General features: G+C 38.2%; 2 protein-coding genes across 4 annotated transcripts in view; one reads left to right on the forward strand and one right to left on the reverse strand.

Moving 5' to 3' along the window:
- Positions 1 to 866, forward strand: part of polr3a (polymerase (RNA) III (DNA directed) polypeptide A) — a 39,213-nt gene extending 38,347 nt beyond the window's left edge. For both annotated transcript variants that reach the window (XM_079659456.1, XM_079659457.1), the window contains one exon: positions 77 to 866. In XM_079659456.1, the coding sequence (XP_079515582.1) occupies positions 77 to 225 (149 nt within the window). In that variant the 3' untranslated portion in view covers positions 226 to 866. The remainder of the gene's footprint in view (positions 1 to 76) is intronic.
- On the reverse strand, positions 765 to 11,387 carry qrfprb (pyroglutamylated RFamide peptide receptor b). Of its 2 annotated transcripts, none has more exons than XM_079659460.1 (6): positions 10,991 to 11,387; positions 9,713 to 9,766; positions 8,858 to 8,919; positions 7,264 to 7,499; positions 3,517 to 3,614; positions 765 to 2,902 (listed from the first exon to the last, which is right to left on the reverse strand). In XM_079659460.1, the coding sequence occupies exons 1-6, from the start codon at positions 11,355 to 11,357 to the stop codon at positions 2,499 to 2,501; spliced, it is 1,221 nt and encodes a 406-aa protein (XP_079515586.1). In that variant the 5' UTR covers positions 11,358 to 11,387; the 3' UTR covers positions 765 to 2,498. The 2 variants fall into 2 exon arrangements, with proteins under 2 accessions (XP_079515586.1, XP_079515585.1); XM_079659459.1 differs by having other exon boundaries at positions 9,608 to 9,766.
- Between the last annotated feature and the right edge of the window lie 4,490 nt (positions 11,388 to 15,877).

Consider the following 15,877-nt stretch of genomic DNA (forward strand, 5'->3'; position numbering starts at 1 on the left):
GCTTCCTCTCTGTGTGGAAATAGAGCTTCACTCTTTGCTGTAGTGGCTCTTGATATTTCCTGTGTTCTTGTTTCAGGTGTGTCTGAGTGTATCATCATGGGGATCCCAATGAACATCGGAACGGGACTGTTCAAACTGCTCCACAAGGCTGAGAAGGATCCCTCTCCAGTCAAAAGGCCTCTCCTCTTTGACAATGCGGACTTCCATATACCGCTGATCACATAGCAGTGTGGGAAGAAGCAGCAAAGATGTTTTGAAGTTGTTTGTTCCGCCCCCTCCTGCTGTCTACAGACATGTTGAGATTATCTTCAGCAAATACAGAAGTGCCTGGCGAAGAATTTGACATTTCCTCTGTCGAGATCTTCAGAAAATATAATTATGAAGTCTCTTTTGGGGGGGAAGGATATTGTCTAAGTTGCCACAGACTGAGGATTCAGCATTGCATTTACACAACACGTTTGTGAGCAGGTAAGAGGCAGTGAAATTGCTTCTTTCAGTTAACTGTGGCTTTGATGTAACTTTTTGGCTTTCTTTACTTGTGTGTTTCCTGTGTTTATTAAGATGTTATGAAAATCACATGATCTTTCAATGTAATGCCTCTGAACAAGTGTGCAGCAGACAAAAGGTTTACCTCTTAATCATAAAGACGATTTGGTCTCGTCTGGTTTGGCACTTATGTTGGCATTGTATAATAAAATGCTTGTTTTCAGAGATATAACCTTACAGGTGTCCTTTTCTGAAAAATGTATATTTTTCACAGAATATTCGATAGGCAGCAGTTCATTGGAGTATACATGTTTCATCCTGTGGGAATCCAAGTAATTAAATAATGTATATAATAAAATAAACAGAATCATGGGAAAGCATTTTTATTTGTGGATCAAGTGATCAGGAATAGTTGTTTACCAATCAATTTCTAAAGCTAGTAACATAACGTTTCAAGACACTGTTTTAACCCTGTGAGGTTCGGTGAGGTCAGATCATTACCGGACATTGACTCAATGTTTGTTTACAAAGTTTCAAATATAAAAAAAGATTTATTTATTTTTATGTCTGAAATAAAAAAATAAAAGTATAGTATTTCGGGAAAAAGTTTATAGTATGTGTCAAAAATATCAGAAAAAATATTGTAGTGTATGTCGAAATGTCACAACAAATACAATTCAAAATACTAATTGCCCCGGGGAATGCCTTGGTTTATTAAACAGTGAAACATTAGGGTTCACCCCCTCCCTACTCAAGTTATGTTCATACAGTCCTTTATTTAAAATAAATATAATATTAAAATACCCCATTTTTATTTATGCCGCAAAGAAAGAAACAAGTTACAATAAGTCATCTAATAAATTAGTTTCTTGCATAAGAGACTGAGCACACGGTATAAAATGCCACTGACACAGTTGTTCAAGTACTTGTGTGACACAAGCCAAGAACTAAAGCTACTGGCATTCTAGTCTAGCGATCTGCATTTAAAAACAGCGACAGCTTTAATAAGACGATCTTCATAGAGCCCTGTATAGAAGCTAAAAGCCAAGCTGTTGTTACCAAACAAATCATCACAGGACGTGTAGCTAACTTTGGAGATACTCCAAAGTGATCACATTCACATTACATTTATATATCAACAATACAAAAATATTCCACAGCACCATTGAGCAAACAACATAAAAACGAATTGTGTCCCTTGTGTGTGTAATACTGCAATCCTTTCAGGGCATATTATTTATGCTTTTTGTTTGAATTTTTTTCAAAAAGATTGTATAAAGTGATAGAAGGAGATTCTGATCAAATTAAATACGTATCGTATAAGGTTGCGCAATTTCAATGCACATATAAATACATCTGTTTTATTCTCCAATTAACTATAAAACGTTATGACTAAATCCTTAATGGTGATTAAGGGGCACATTTTCTGTACAAGGGCTGTGTTGTCAGGGCTGTCTATTGACCCCAACTGCTCATTGTAGGAGAACATTACATTCAATTATAAATTGTTCAACTGAAAGATAGGTGAGAGCATTGTCTCTGATCATCCTGCTCGGCTAAAAGGCATATGGCTCAGTAAAGTGAGTGTGCTTTATTTGCCGTTTTCTCAACAGTTCCCTGTGTACCATACACTGTAACATGGGATAACATTGTGGTCCCCTCCAACATATCACTAAATAAGTTCCCACTAAGAGGGGATGAATTTCCTGCAGACTTTAGACATTTATCTCCATTTAGAAAAGAAATGACTATTTAATTGTCAGACCGCTGGTACGGATGGCTCCAAGGACAGTCCTCTTTATCGCAAAAAATGCTGTCATTGGTATTCCTTCCTGCTTTTTCTCCACCACAACAAAAAGAATATTCTATTGCCTCTTGCACCTTTCCCAAGCTATTGGACTTTTTTGGGTCTTCGAACCACAACTGTGAGGCATGAAACCACATCTGACTCATCCCCAGCTGGTTGATTTAAAGCCAACAGGATGGTGTTCAATGGTCGCTCACCAGAACTTTTAGTCAGTTGATTTGACTTGAGAGGAGCCATTTGCCGGGAGATCTGTTTGGATGGTAGAGATCTTTTCCCCGATTATTTCCATCAGGCTCTCTCCAAGAGAGGAACTTGAAGGTCCTTTCGCTGCCGAGTTCTGCTTGGAGCTATCGCCTTCATCTGTCCTCAGGAAGGCTTCTCTGCTCTGAGGTTTGATGAACTGCACAGTTAGTTTGGGCGCCACCGCTGCGATCTGCTGGTCAGGCTTCCTGATGCAGTGGGACAAGGTGGAGACGCAGCTCTTCTTGAAGTTCTCGTTCATGAAGGCGTACACGATGGGGTTATTGAAGCTGTTGAAGAACCCCATGGCCTGAGCGATGGCGAGTATCATACTGACTGTAACTCCATCATATTTGTTCTCCAAGTCATCTGGTGAATGAAACACAGACATGGTTGAACACAAACTGTAAAGCTTCACAGACAGATAGGATTTGCATTTAAAGGTCCCCTATTATACTGTTTTTCATCAATATATTCTAGGTCTCAGGTATATACAAACATGTGTTTGGCTCCAAACAGATCATTGCAGCATCCCATAATCCCCTCTGTTTCAGCCCTGTTTCAGAAGTGCTGATTCTCTGTCTGTTACTTTAGATGAAAATAAGGAGCCACTCCCAACACCCCTCTGAGAGATATTTGGTTAAAAATAACACAGTGGTGCTCTAGGAGGAGATTCAGGTGATAAGGTGGGGGGGGGGGGTTACCTTGGTTGGTTATTGGCTAATGGTTTCACAAGCCAAAAAATCGTTATGACATCATAAAGTGGCCAAAATGTGATCAGCTCATTTTCAGACAGATTTTTATATAAATGGATCAGGACAAAGAGAGAGAGAATATTTTTTCCTGAAACTTTCAAAATCTCTTTACACAGAGGGGACACATGTTTATGTGTAAAAGACATAGAATAGTGGATTTTGCATAATAGGTGACCGTTAAGCTATTTTTGTTCCTATTTACTTTTCACATTGAAACATCCTACTCACTGTATTCAAACAACATGTGGACCGTGTGGAATGGGGCCCAGCAAATGGTGAAAAGCAGGACGATGGTGATCATCATTTTTACCGCTCGTTTCTTTTTCCTGTAGAAAATCACAGCAGACATGTTGACTTGTTATAGCAAGAAATAATTGAAGTAAAATGACTTACACCTATAACAGCACTCTTCCATTAAAATGCGCCACTGATCATGTAAAATGTAAGGACCCTGTCACCTGAATAACCCGCAGCAATCTCTAAATGACACCCATTCATATATGCAATTTGTTTTTCATTTTTCATTTCAGATATGTTCTACGACATTGGAGAGTCCATATCCGATGTTTATGCCCCTGAGGTTCTAAAGAAGCAAAACACGTTTTTCAGTTAAAAGTGGACTTTAATTACAAACCACATTTGCTGTTTTGAGTTGTACCATTTAATTAAGTATCAGTATATCTGGCATTAGCAGTATAGGGAAGAAATCAAGATACAACCACAGCTTTTCTTAATAGGTCATGTGCTTTAATGCCAAGAGGCTGTGTATGTTGCCCTTTACCTCCCTGTTTGTCATATCCAGAACATTCCCATCATTACAATTGGTTCCAACAGTCTAACTAAATATGTTTACTCTACACTTAGTAGAACATTATAAAGTAGCAATGGATGTACAGAGTGTCCGTGTTTGACTTTCTTCTTCTTCCCCAAACATAACCATCATTTATTCAGCATCATCATAATCTTTCCTGACTTCAAGTTTCCGTAGACTGACAAGTTATAATGACTTTTGGTAATAATTTAAACACCAATCGATCCACCTTGACAATTTAGCTCCTTCTTGATTTACTACTGGATGTAAACATTAGTTGGTAACAACCCACAACATATATATTTTCCTTAACATCCAAAAGAACCCCAGGCATGCCCAATCAATAAACTGTCTTTACCAGAGCCACAGACAGATACTCTTTGTAGCAGTCTCCGCTTTTAAGGCTAATGATCTTTTTTAAACCTTAATCTATTGAATGACCTGTGTGTACTTCTGGGAAAATCACAGCATCGATTTCACAACCTCAAGCTGCATTCAGAGGATAAATGACTGTCATATATATATATAAGTGCTTTGAGCACCAGGAAAAGCGCTTTATAAATGTAATGTATTATTATTATTATTATTATATATAAATAATGAAAATAAGTAGCTTTCTTAAAACTTTCCAGAGCAGAATTGTTTTCCTTCTAATTGCTGAAAAATGAACCAAACCATAGCATGAATTTTCTACGTTATTTTGTATCTTTTGGAGGAATTTATGACCATTTTAACAAATGTTTGAGTGGTTTGAAATGGTTAAATATTAGCAACAAATTGAATGAACAAAAAGATGCTTGTAAACTTAAATACTAAGATATATTACAGCATGGGAATAGCCATCGATGTACCCTTTGGGGTGTCTATATCAAAATAATGTCCGGCGTACTGTACATAACCCTGCTTCTAACACGGCTACTTACTAAAGAAACTATTATTTTGACTCCTTTAATGCTCGGAGCCCAGATGCTCCTCTGGCTGCCATCACATCTCACAGCCTGCCGGGTCACAGACATTACCAGCCTGTGAAGACTGAGACAGCTGTGCTCTTCACTCTGTCATTTGTGTTTCACATTGGAAGCCAGACAGCCTGGCCCCATAGAGAACCACCCTGATTATCTGGTCAGGAGCTGTTGGTTTATTTTTAGTAGCTGGAGGTAAACAGCTTTAGTGTCAGGAGGGCAAAGGGATAAAAAACCTTTTAAAAATGGCAACAGATCAGTTAACCTTTTACTTCATGCCTGACGCCTTCAACCATGGGAATTTCTTCCTCTTCTGCTTTTTTCAGTGCTGTTCTTGTTCTGTTAATCTTTCATTTACTGGGTGCAATTTTTCCTTTAACCCTCTCTATGGTATGATGTTGCCTCCAGGCAACATACCCATTTTTTGCCTTTTACATTCACACAATACATCTCAAATTACGATGAGGCAGGACCATAAGGAACCAATGGTAGTGTTTGAATTTGTCCCATGACTCTCTGGCAGCCAATTTGAAGACCCTGTTTGCCACCTTTCCCACAAGGATCAGCTCAGCCATTTCTCTCCAAGAAATGTGTCTAAAAACGTCATTTCCTGCACATTTCTTATCTGGAAAAAAATGTATTCACAATAATAGGTGATTAAACCTCAATTTCTAATAGTTTAATATACTTAATATGCTAATTAGGTAATAGAAACTTGTTAAAATACAAATGTTGCCTGGAGGCAACATCGTACCATTATGGTCAATTTTAAATGTTGCCTTGAGATATTGTGGTATTGTGTGTTTTAGGTATAAACTGTTCAAAAGCATACCAGTCATCATAGATCTCTACAATTTAACCACGATACATTTGATTTTAAAGCCAACCCAACGATCTCTGTGCAAAGAGGGGATAAAAAAAAGAAAGAAACATTGCAGGTTACCTCGCCAAGTATGTATGGAGTATAAATATATATATATATATAATGTATAAAGTATGGGAGGAGTGGATCTTCTAGACTCGCTGATTGCTCTCTACAGAACAAAGATCAGGTCAAGGAAGTGGTATCACAAGATCGTGTTGCACATGATGGATTTCACTCTAGTGAATGCGTGGCTCTTGTACCCCAGGGAGTGCAAGGACTGTGGCATCCCCAAGAAAGAAGTGTACAGCCTGCTGAAATTCAAAGCTGAAGTTGCAAGTTGCCTTTGCAACGAGAGGAAAGTCTTGAAAAAGAGGGGGAGACCATCTCATAATGTTGACCTGGCTGATAAGAAGCACAGAGGTTCTTCCTCATCAGTGCCATCAACACATGTGCATCAAGACCACACTGACCATTGGCCTGTGTGGGTGGAGAAAGAGGGCCGGTGCAAATACCCTGGCTGTAAGGGTGAAAGTGCAGTGATCAAAGTGTGTCACGTACCTGTGCTTCACTGCTGACAATAAATGCTTCATGAACTTCCACAAGCAGTGAGTCTATTTTGTGAAATGGCTCAATAAAGTTTGATGAAAGATGCCTAGGCTCTTCGCGAAATGTATTCCTAAAGGTTGTTTCACAATGGTACAATATTGCCTGCAGGCAACATTCAGACATGTAATCTTGTTCAAATGTAAAAACATTTTAATTGGTATGCAATTTAACCTGTTGAGGCTATTTAGTATTTTCCATGTGTTTTTGAATAAATGTTGTTCAAATTTGAAACAATAACTCTCTTTTTTCATAACTTACCATCATGGTACAGTGTTGCCTCAAGGCAACGCACCCCAAAAAGAACCCCCAAATAATTACTTATTTAAAATGTCTTTAGATTATGTTTATTTGGTGTATTCTCTGACCAAAAAACACTCTAAACTTTTTTTTTTTCCCAATTGGCATCATAGTGCAGTGCATACCATTGAGGGTTCATGAATCCAAACGGTCATGCTCTCCATGTATTAAAGTTCAGGTTTGAAAAAAACTCCTCAAACTGCTTTTTGGGGTATGGTACGATACGATTGGACGTGGTCCTTCAGAGTCTATGGCCAGAGCATCCATAGCAACGGTCTGTTATACATAGTACAATGTCCGAATTGACCATTTGGAATTGAGTATTCAACAGAGTCTTAAAATAATAATTCCATCATTTCCTCTGAGCTCTTTTACACTCAAAATGTCCGACATTTGAATAACCAAAGGTACAATGTGTTTAACTTAACACCCACCTTGTGATCTTAACCATCTCCCTGTGGTTCATGGTGTTGAGGACGGAGGAATCGCCGACCCTCTTGCGGATCCACAATTCGATGCCAATACGCGTGTAGAGGAAGAGCATGGCCGCCAACGGGAGCAGGAACAGCGCTACCATGATGAAGGTGGTGTACACCTGCCTGTGAGTGTGAGAGCGCCAACTCTCCTGACAGCACACGTGGTAGTGATCATACAGGAAGTCGTACTTCACCTTTGAGACAGAGGAAGAAAGGCTGTTAGTCCTGGAGGAATGAGCGAGGCAGATAGAGTTGATCTGACTGAAAGGGTGGTATGTAGGTGGTAACTCTTAGATTGCTATTTTACATTTGTATTTACATATTACATATTCATTTTCTTACTGTTTTTCACACCATCATTTCTCAATTTTGAAGTGCCCAATTCTAATCCTCCAGCTGTCCTGAGTAGAGCAGCTGAAAACCTTTTTATTGGAGGGGCTTTGATCGGCTTCCATAAGGTATTAAGGTATTCTTTCTACTGACAGAATAGTGGCAGAGCTTTGTTGCTCTTCCCATGTCACTGAATAATATAATAAGAACAATACCTCATAAACCCAGTGCAGAAATTGTTACAAGTACAGTATCAAAACACTAGTTCTCAAATGTTGAAACTTTTATATTATCAACGTAATATTCCTACTCTATCCTTTTTGGGACAAAGATAATATGTATCATTATTATTAACTTAAAATAAGATAAATCAAAACAAAAATGGAAAGACCCCATTCTAGCATGTCCTTGTTTAATATCCCTATAAGACTATCATATAAGAACTTGTAATATTACACGACTGATGTACACAACTTTAGCTTAGTCAAATGAATCATACCATATAATAAAAAGAAATATTTAGTAGCTACTCAACTATGAGTTTCTGATATATATATTTTTTTTAAATCGGTTTGATATTATTTTGGCAGTCAATTTGCGCGTAATGTCCATAGTCGGATAACAATCCACAGATGATGCTTCTGCAGAGAAGCTGCAAGAAGTTGGCAGAAAAATCCTAAACACCCACATAAGGATCATCCCACCGTACTGACCTTTACTCCTGTTTTAACCTCGAGAAACAAGAGAACATGCATGGCAATAATTCAGACAGATATCACTTTAGTACAAAGGAGTGCCCACGCCAAAATTCTGAATAAATCAATAAACTCCACTAGGCAAAACTAACGATTACAAATTAAACTTCCACCCGAAAGTTAAATAACGGTGAAGTGTGCAGGTCACGGGCGGATACAGCTCCCACTGCATGTTAATACATATTTTCATGTACGGTATTCATTTTATGCCTGAAAGATTAGAGCAGTCAGTGTTTTAAATGAGTAAAAAAACTGCAGCTCAGCTTAAAAAGTTAATCACAATCAATAGGTGTCTTTTTTTTTTTATGTTTTTTGGTCTGCATAAGTTTGCTTCCCAGAAGCAAAGCATCTGTGGTGCTGGAGAGGGCAGTCATCATGATTGCTGTTCTTTTTGCCATTTTTTCTTTTAAAATACAAAGGAATTGGTCACATTTTGTGATAGATTGCTTTGAGGGCCACCCACTTACCTCTAGCTGTTGCACAAACAGCATTGGTGAACCCACAATTACTGAAGCGAGCCACACCAGTCCTGTGGGATACAGAAAAATAAAACATTTAGAAATAGATACAATCAGCATGTACATTTATTTTTCAATATTTCAACATGTTGATACTGTGAGGGGTTCAATGAGAGCAACACATAACATGAGCCACAGCTGCTGTAAGTTTAGTTCCTCTTTCATGAAATTGTCACTCTGCCAATTATGTCTGAAATAATCTTCCACATTATTTTGTTTCCAAATAGAAAACTGTGTGAGTAGACATCATTTCAGTGTTTTGTTAATAATTTATCTGAAATATAAGCCCTTAAAAAAACGTTTTAATGATGTGTCACTGTTGTATTCAAGGATTTTCAGCAGCGCTTTCCAAACTTTCTGTTGTTGTTGTGTCATTTCTTGTCTGCTGCTTCACTGCCCCCTCCTTTCCAGGGATAAAAGCTAGAACAGGTTAATCCTTCTGCACTAGAGAGATGTTCTGGGTTTTGTTTGGATACATTTTCATTGCTTGTTTTTTGGGGTAAAATCTTAACGTCTCTATTTCAAACCCCATGCCAGAAAGTTAGATCATCCAATTTAGCTTAGGGCATGTTGGGTTAACACATTTACTATCTTTGAAATAATGGCAGCTTTTTTCATACTAACAGAAAAGGTTGTCTGAACACACACAAACATCCAATCAATAAAGCACAACACGGCAGCCGTGCATACATAGAATACCTAGCATCTTGTATGCTCTTTTGGATGAGTACTGTCTTCTCATTTTCAGCGGGAAGACAATGCCCTGGTATCTCTCAATGGCAATACAGGTCATAGTGAGGATACCTGTCACTATGGCTGTCGTCTGTACAAAGGGAACTGTCTTGCAAACCAGAACACCTGCAAGAAAGAAACAGACATGAGGTTCAGTGAAGCAGCCAAACACATTGTGTGGTGTTGTTTGATCAGAGACTTGAGGCGAGCTCCCCCTCGATCTTTTCATCTTCCTGTTGGGTCTCGATGAAATGACACAATGATCGTATCTTGAACACACATATTTGCCTTCGATAATGAATCTTTGAGCAGAAACCCAGGAGAAACTGTGCACTGTAGTAAGACCCACATGTTATGTCTACAGTGATTCACCTTCAACTAATTGTGAATGCATTTTAATGGGAGCACATGCTTTGAGCTGGCCTACTATTGCTATGATACGCTCAATCTCTCTAGACTTCGATAAGGGTCCTTGTTGGTATCACATAATGCCAACTGTAAAATGTAATGAAATCCAACTGAGAAAATATATTACATCTGTAATCTGATAATCCCCAGATGTTATGAATCAAATATTTTAGGTCAATGCTGTAGGAGAAGTGTTGTTTATTGTCAGCAACAATGTATTGGACTGTACTGTGACAGCACCTTCAGTCTTATGAAAGCATGTAAAGGTGCAGCTATAGTTTTAATGACATTGTATACTGCGAGGTAGCTTGTGAATTTACTCAAGGTGTAACTAAAGTATTTTTAAAATTGTATTTCACATTATGAATCCAAAGCTGTAAAGTAATTAAAGGTATAAAATAAATGTAGTGGAGTAAAAGTAGCCAACATGATTTACCTCTGAATTGTAGTGGAGTAGAAGTACAAAGTATAAAATGGAAGTGAGTGAATGTACTCAGTTACTTCAGTTCCCACCTGTTTGCATATATCTTCCACATCACTTACACGGTTCCTGGGCTAAATAGTCACTTGCATGGTCTGTTTTTATGTATTTCTCTTTAATCCTTGAAGACACATAATTTGTCATCTAAATCCATTATCTCCTACTGTGCCCAGCTCCATTCCTCCAAGGGATCTGAGCCTGTGTGCTGACCAAAGCAATTAGCTCGATTTACTCTGTTTGTTTGTCGTACAGACACGCGGCGTGCTGCTGTGTTTGGTTTCAATTCAAATCCAGCTAATTTGCGACGCAGGTGCACCAGTGGTAAAACCTGATGGTGCATTCGTCCACTTTCAATTAAGTCGATTTCCAAGAGTTGATACGCGTATTGGTCTGATGCGTCTTAATTAGGCTACTCTAATTATCATCATTGTGTTTAAAAGTGAGAAAGTTTTCCAACTCACCTCCGAACCATTCAGAGGAGATGTTCTGCAGCAAAGTGAAAGGGATGCAGAAGAAAGTGATGAGCAGGTCGCTGACCGCCAGGGAACAGATGAAAATATCCGTGGCAGTCTGGATCGCACGCTTCTTCAAAACTATGTAGATCACCAAACTATTCCCAGCCAGAGCCAGCAGGAAGATGAGCGTGTACATGATCACAAAGGTGGTCTTGGCGCTGTACGGTAACTCTGGGATGTAGACGAGCGGCTGGATGTTGTAAGTGTTGATAAACTCTTGGCGACTCAGGTTGTACAGCTGGAGCATCTCCTGCAACACTTCTGGAGTTATCTTGGTGGAGCCCTGCCCGGAATCTGTTGAAGATGCGGCCATTCTTAGTCTTCATCAACCCCAAGAACAACTTGCTTCAAGGCAGGAAAAAAAACACTGATGGTGCACAGCCGAAATCTTTTCATTAACCCACAAATGCGTCCGGAAGCTGCCTCCTCCATCCTTTAGCTCCACATGCTGCTGTGGCTCTGTGAGGGGGCGTGCGTGCGTGCGTGCGTGCGTGTGTGTGTGTGTGTGTGTGTGTGTGTGTGTGTGTGTGTGAGACGTGTGTGTGTGTGTGAGACGTGTGTGTGTTTGTGTGTGTGTGTGTGTGTGTGTGTGTGTGTGTGTGTGTGTGTGTGTGTGTGTGTGTGTGTGTGTGTGTGTGTGTGTGTGTGTGTGTGTGTGTGTGTGTGAGTGTGTGTGAATATATCATCCTTTATGGTCGGTAATGATATGATTACTTTTAACGTTGAATCTTTTTATGGTACACAAACGGGAAATGCATTATGCAAATCATTAAAATGTTATTTCACTGTTTACTATAAATGCAATTAAAAAAAAGGCTGTATTGGCGTTGACATTGTGGGAGATGCAGTCTTTCAATGTATACAACAATACATGTTATAACCATGTAAACAACATCCTGTGTAATAAAAAAAGAAACCATACACTTTACAAACACCTTTATTGCAGAGCTATAATAAATCCAAATGACAAACATGGTGTAGACATGGGGCCATTTTGATGCTTTATAGTTCAATTAGTTCACTTTTCAGCTGGAAATAGCACAGTATTTGTCTTACAAATGAACAATGAAACACACACTTAAAATGATGTGTGTTTCCAATGTGGATCACAGTCACATGACCATCTATGGGTCCCAGCTTAAAATATAGTGAGTCTGCAGATAAAATGTAATTATTTTACTTCTTTGTCGTCATATATTTCTTCATTTCATCTCTAATTAAGGGGCCATAGCCTCATTTCCCTAGGGGAAAAAATTAGCTTTGCACTAATTAGGTTTCAAAAAGAGACATGATTAAATTGTTATATATTTCCACTTCATTAAGTGTTATTATACAAGCGGATGCAACCAGTCTTTTGTCAGTGCTTCAGGACAGCTGGACATGCAGTAGTGACATTGTTTTCTGGCAAACACCATACAAAGAAAATGGTTGCAAATAAGGAATATTTAATTAAGTTTACATTTGATTGTATTTCAAGGAAATTCCTCTAGAAATTAACCACCAAATCCAATATCTTTCTAAAAGACTTGTCCTGTAATAAGAACCAAATTATACATTTCCTCCCAGAAAGCTTTTAAGAAATTATTCAGAAATAGAAAACAGAAATCAAGAAACACATACAAGTAAAGTAAACAAATAAATGTAGAGCACAATTTACCAATGATGCAATAGAACATGTCCTCAGCAGTGTGAAATGAAAAAAAGAACAATATTACAGCGGAATAATTTAAAATGCACTAGAAAATCCCCAAATGTGCTGTTTAAAACCCCTGCAACCAAAAATATCTTTAATGATGAAATATATGTCACAATGCAGCACCCGAGTTAATGCTCTCAGAATATTTTGTTTGATGTCCACAGCTTTTACATATTGTACAATTTGTTTCAATACAGTTATAGGTTACAGTAGAACATTATTTCTACAGTGCACTTTCCAGTGACACCACGTTATTTGCATTTTTTTCTATCTAGATGCACATTAATGTAACTCAACCCACTATTTCCTTTCTTAAAAACGTAGTGTTAACATTCACGTAAATGTGCTACCAATTTGTGTTGTGATTTTGTTGTTCATGGCTGACAGGCTGCCAATTACAGGCAAGGTTAAAGTTCAATAACATGTATAAATAAAGCCACGCCTCATGCTTGTTGAATGAAGTACTGCTGTCTCTGATGTTTTGTTATTTCTCCGCAACACTTATTGATTTATTTGGATGCTAAGGAACGTTGAGCTTACTCTGCTAACACTTAGTTTAAAATTGAGCAATATGAGGGTATTTTTAAGCTGCCTCTGATTTCAATCTATGCTGTATAAACATATTGTGTGAGGTCATCAAGTCGTTGTTACATAGTGGGAACTGCTCCATCCTCTGCTCCACCCCCCCATGTATCTGGTTCTGTATGATCAATCTGCATAAAAGCCTCTTCTATCATTCATCCCCACCCCCAACTGCTGAGTTTCCTGCCCCTGTCTCGTCACCTTCCCACCTTAATACTCCTCATTTCGCCTCAGCGTACATGTAAATGACAGATATCAGATTGTCGACACAGTGTGCCAAACTTTATAACCACCCATGACAGATTGTGTGTCCTCATGGGAAAATGTCGACCTGGAAACACCTACTGCAATAGGTTCTACCATTTTGAAAACATTTCCAGGTTCATATTTATTTTTGTTTAATCAAGATCAAAATGAAGGCTGAGTTTAAAGATCGGTGTGGACGAGCAAGGACACCAAAATTAGGGGGGCAACAAAAGATTAATCTTTGATAGAAAAAAAAGTAAAGCTTTCAAATTAGCCTTAAAGTACCTGCAACCCAAAAGGCTCATAATCTGTTGTCAGATCACACTCATCTTAAACAACACAGTCTTGTTAAGATGTATTCTTGACTATGGCATAATAAATTGGATTGAATTGTGAAAGGAGAAAATCAATGGTGTTGAGTGCTTACAGTTTTTTGCCAATGTTAGTCTTTTGAAAGACCCCTTTAGACTGAAAGGCTTGGTGGCTTCATTCATATTCAGAGAGAATAATACCTTTGTGATCCCTGGCTTTTCCTATTGCAGTCAATCTTGCAGTTTCCTAAGCTTGACAGCAATTTAGTTAAAAGTAAGAAACACATAACATTTTGCAGGTGTGGCTTTAGAGAACTGGGTAAAACAAAAATGGATCACGGAGACTGATGAGCCCAAAATCATTCAACCTTGTTTGAATGTATTGTGTTTCATTTAGACAGAACTGCAGGGAAATCACAAATGTTCTCTCGTTACAAGAGAAAACTGATGAGGTCATTCAGCTGTTTTGTGTTCTGACTAATTGCCAGGTTCTTCACTCTGATTGGAAACACAATGTATTGTGTGCATTTGTCCTCTATGGGTAAATGCTATAGATACATTTTAGTGGGATTTGGGCTATGTGGTCAAAATCTACCAATCCAATTTTCAGTATCTGTGTGTATTTTTAGCTCTAGGTGAAAAGTTATCCGAACACCAATTATTAAAATTCCTCCCGAGGGAAATATGAATGCCTGTGGCCAATTTCATAGCAATTCATCCAATAGTTGAAGAGCCCAGGACCAAACTGATGTAAAAGCATGTCTAAAAAATAAAAACAACAGAGTAGTAAACAGTCCCATAGGCGATAAAACGTTGGTATTGATCAGTTACAGACTATGCAGCAAAACAGCTGGAATACACAGGGTCAACTTTATATTACTTTGGGGAAGACCCCGGGTATCAGACTTTCTTTTTAATCAAAACGATGCAAGGTTGAGTCAGAACCATGCACCATTATGTTTACCATGATAGCTTTAAGACAAAGCTTGCTTTAGTAAAACTATCATTTATTATTTACACATATCACAGCCTCTAACTGTTATTATTGTTTGCCCTGTAAAATTATATCTCATAACTCAAAATAGCAGATTCAGACTACGTATGACTACTAATGTTCACAAATAAGTAACCAACACAGTATTTATTAAATTGTAAGCCTTTGCGTTTAGGACACCATCGGGCCCACAGCGTCTCAGATTATAATTTCATTTTTTATTCGAGTCTTAGACACAAATATTTTTGATAATGTTTGAATACAGAAAGTTGCCCGACAGTGCAATTAAAGTCCAACATTTTCTTGACAAGAAACTCAAATTGGTTGCTTGGTAACTGCTGTAACAACAAGACCATGAGAGGCAATCTTCCCAAATGTTTACTTGACATAAACTGTCATTTTATATTCAATGTTATTGTTTTTATGCAAGGAAAGACAATCAGCAGTCTTGATGTTTTCCTAATGTATAGTCAAACCCAGGAGCATAAATAACATTTTACATATTTCAATGTTAAGATCTGCTGCTATCACCAGCAGCAAATTGTTCTCAGAACTCCTGTCAACATTATTTCCCAGCGGATGTGGAGGAGTTCTTGCTCCATGTATCTGGTATGATTCAAACATTGTTGCTGTCTGGCATTTATCAACTCCCCTTTAGCCAAGTGATTAATTGTTTTTGGATAGGCCCTAACAATGCTTCTCAACAGTCAGTCCAACATGTGGTTTGAAAAAAACAAAATCATTGATCGTTTTCACTCTTAGTTAAGCCCCTTACTTTTCAGATCCTATTTACTCGGAAAAATGCATGCAGACATTCTCCTGGGGAAAAAAAGAATGAACTCCAACTGCTTTGGATCATAAATTGATAGAAAATAATCATATATATTGCGATACAGTACAGTATGCAGCTTGCCTCATAAAAAGTAAAGAATCAACATTTTACAATTATCTACTGAGTAACAGGGAGGCGTGTGGCGCAGTGGATTAATGCGCTGATCTTCGAA

This window comes from Notothenia rossii (genome assembly GCF_949606895.1).
Source record: "Notothenia rossii genome assembly, chromosome: 11".
NCBI classification, from domain to species: domain Eukaryota; kingdom Metazoa; phylum Chordata; class Actinopteri; order Perciformes; family Nototheniidae; genus Notothenia; species Notothenia rossii.

Excerpts from the sequence above, each read along its gene's own strand:
- qrfprb (XM_079659459.1), bottom strand. The coding sequence starts at position 11,357 with ATGGCCGCATCTTCAACAGATTCCGGGCAGGGCTCCACCAAGATAACT. Across the intron at positions 9,767-10,990 it reads CTCCTCTGAATGGTTCGGAG|GTGTTCTGGTTTGCAAGACA; the intron begins GTGAGTTGGAAA and ends TCTTTCTTGCAG. Across the intron at positions 7,500-8,857 it reads TGTTTGTGCAACAGCTAGAG|GTGAAGTACGACTTCCTGTA; the intron begins GTAAGTGGGTGG and ends TCTGTCTCAAAG.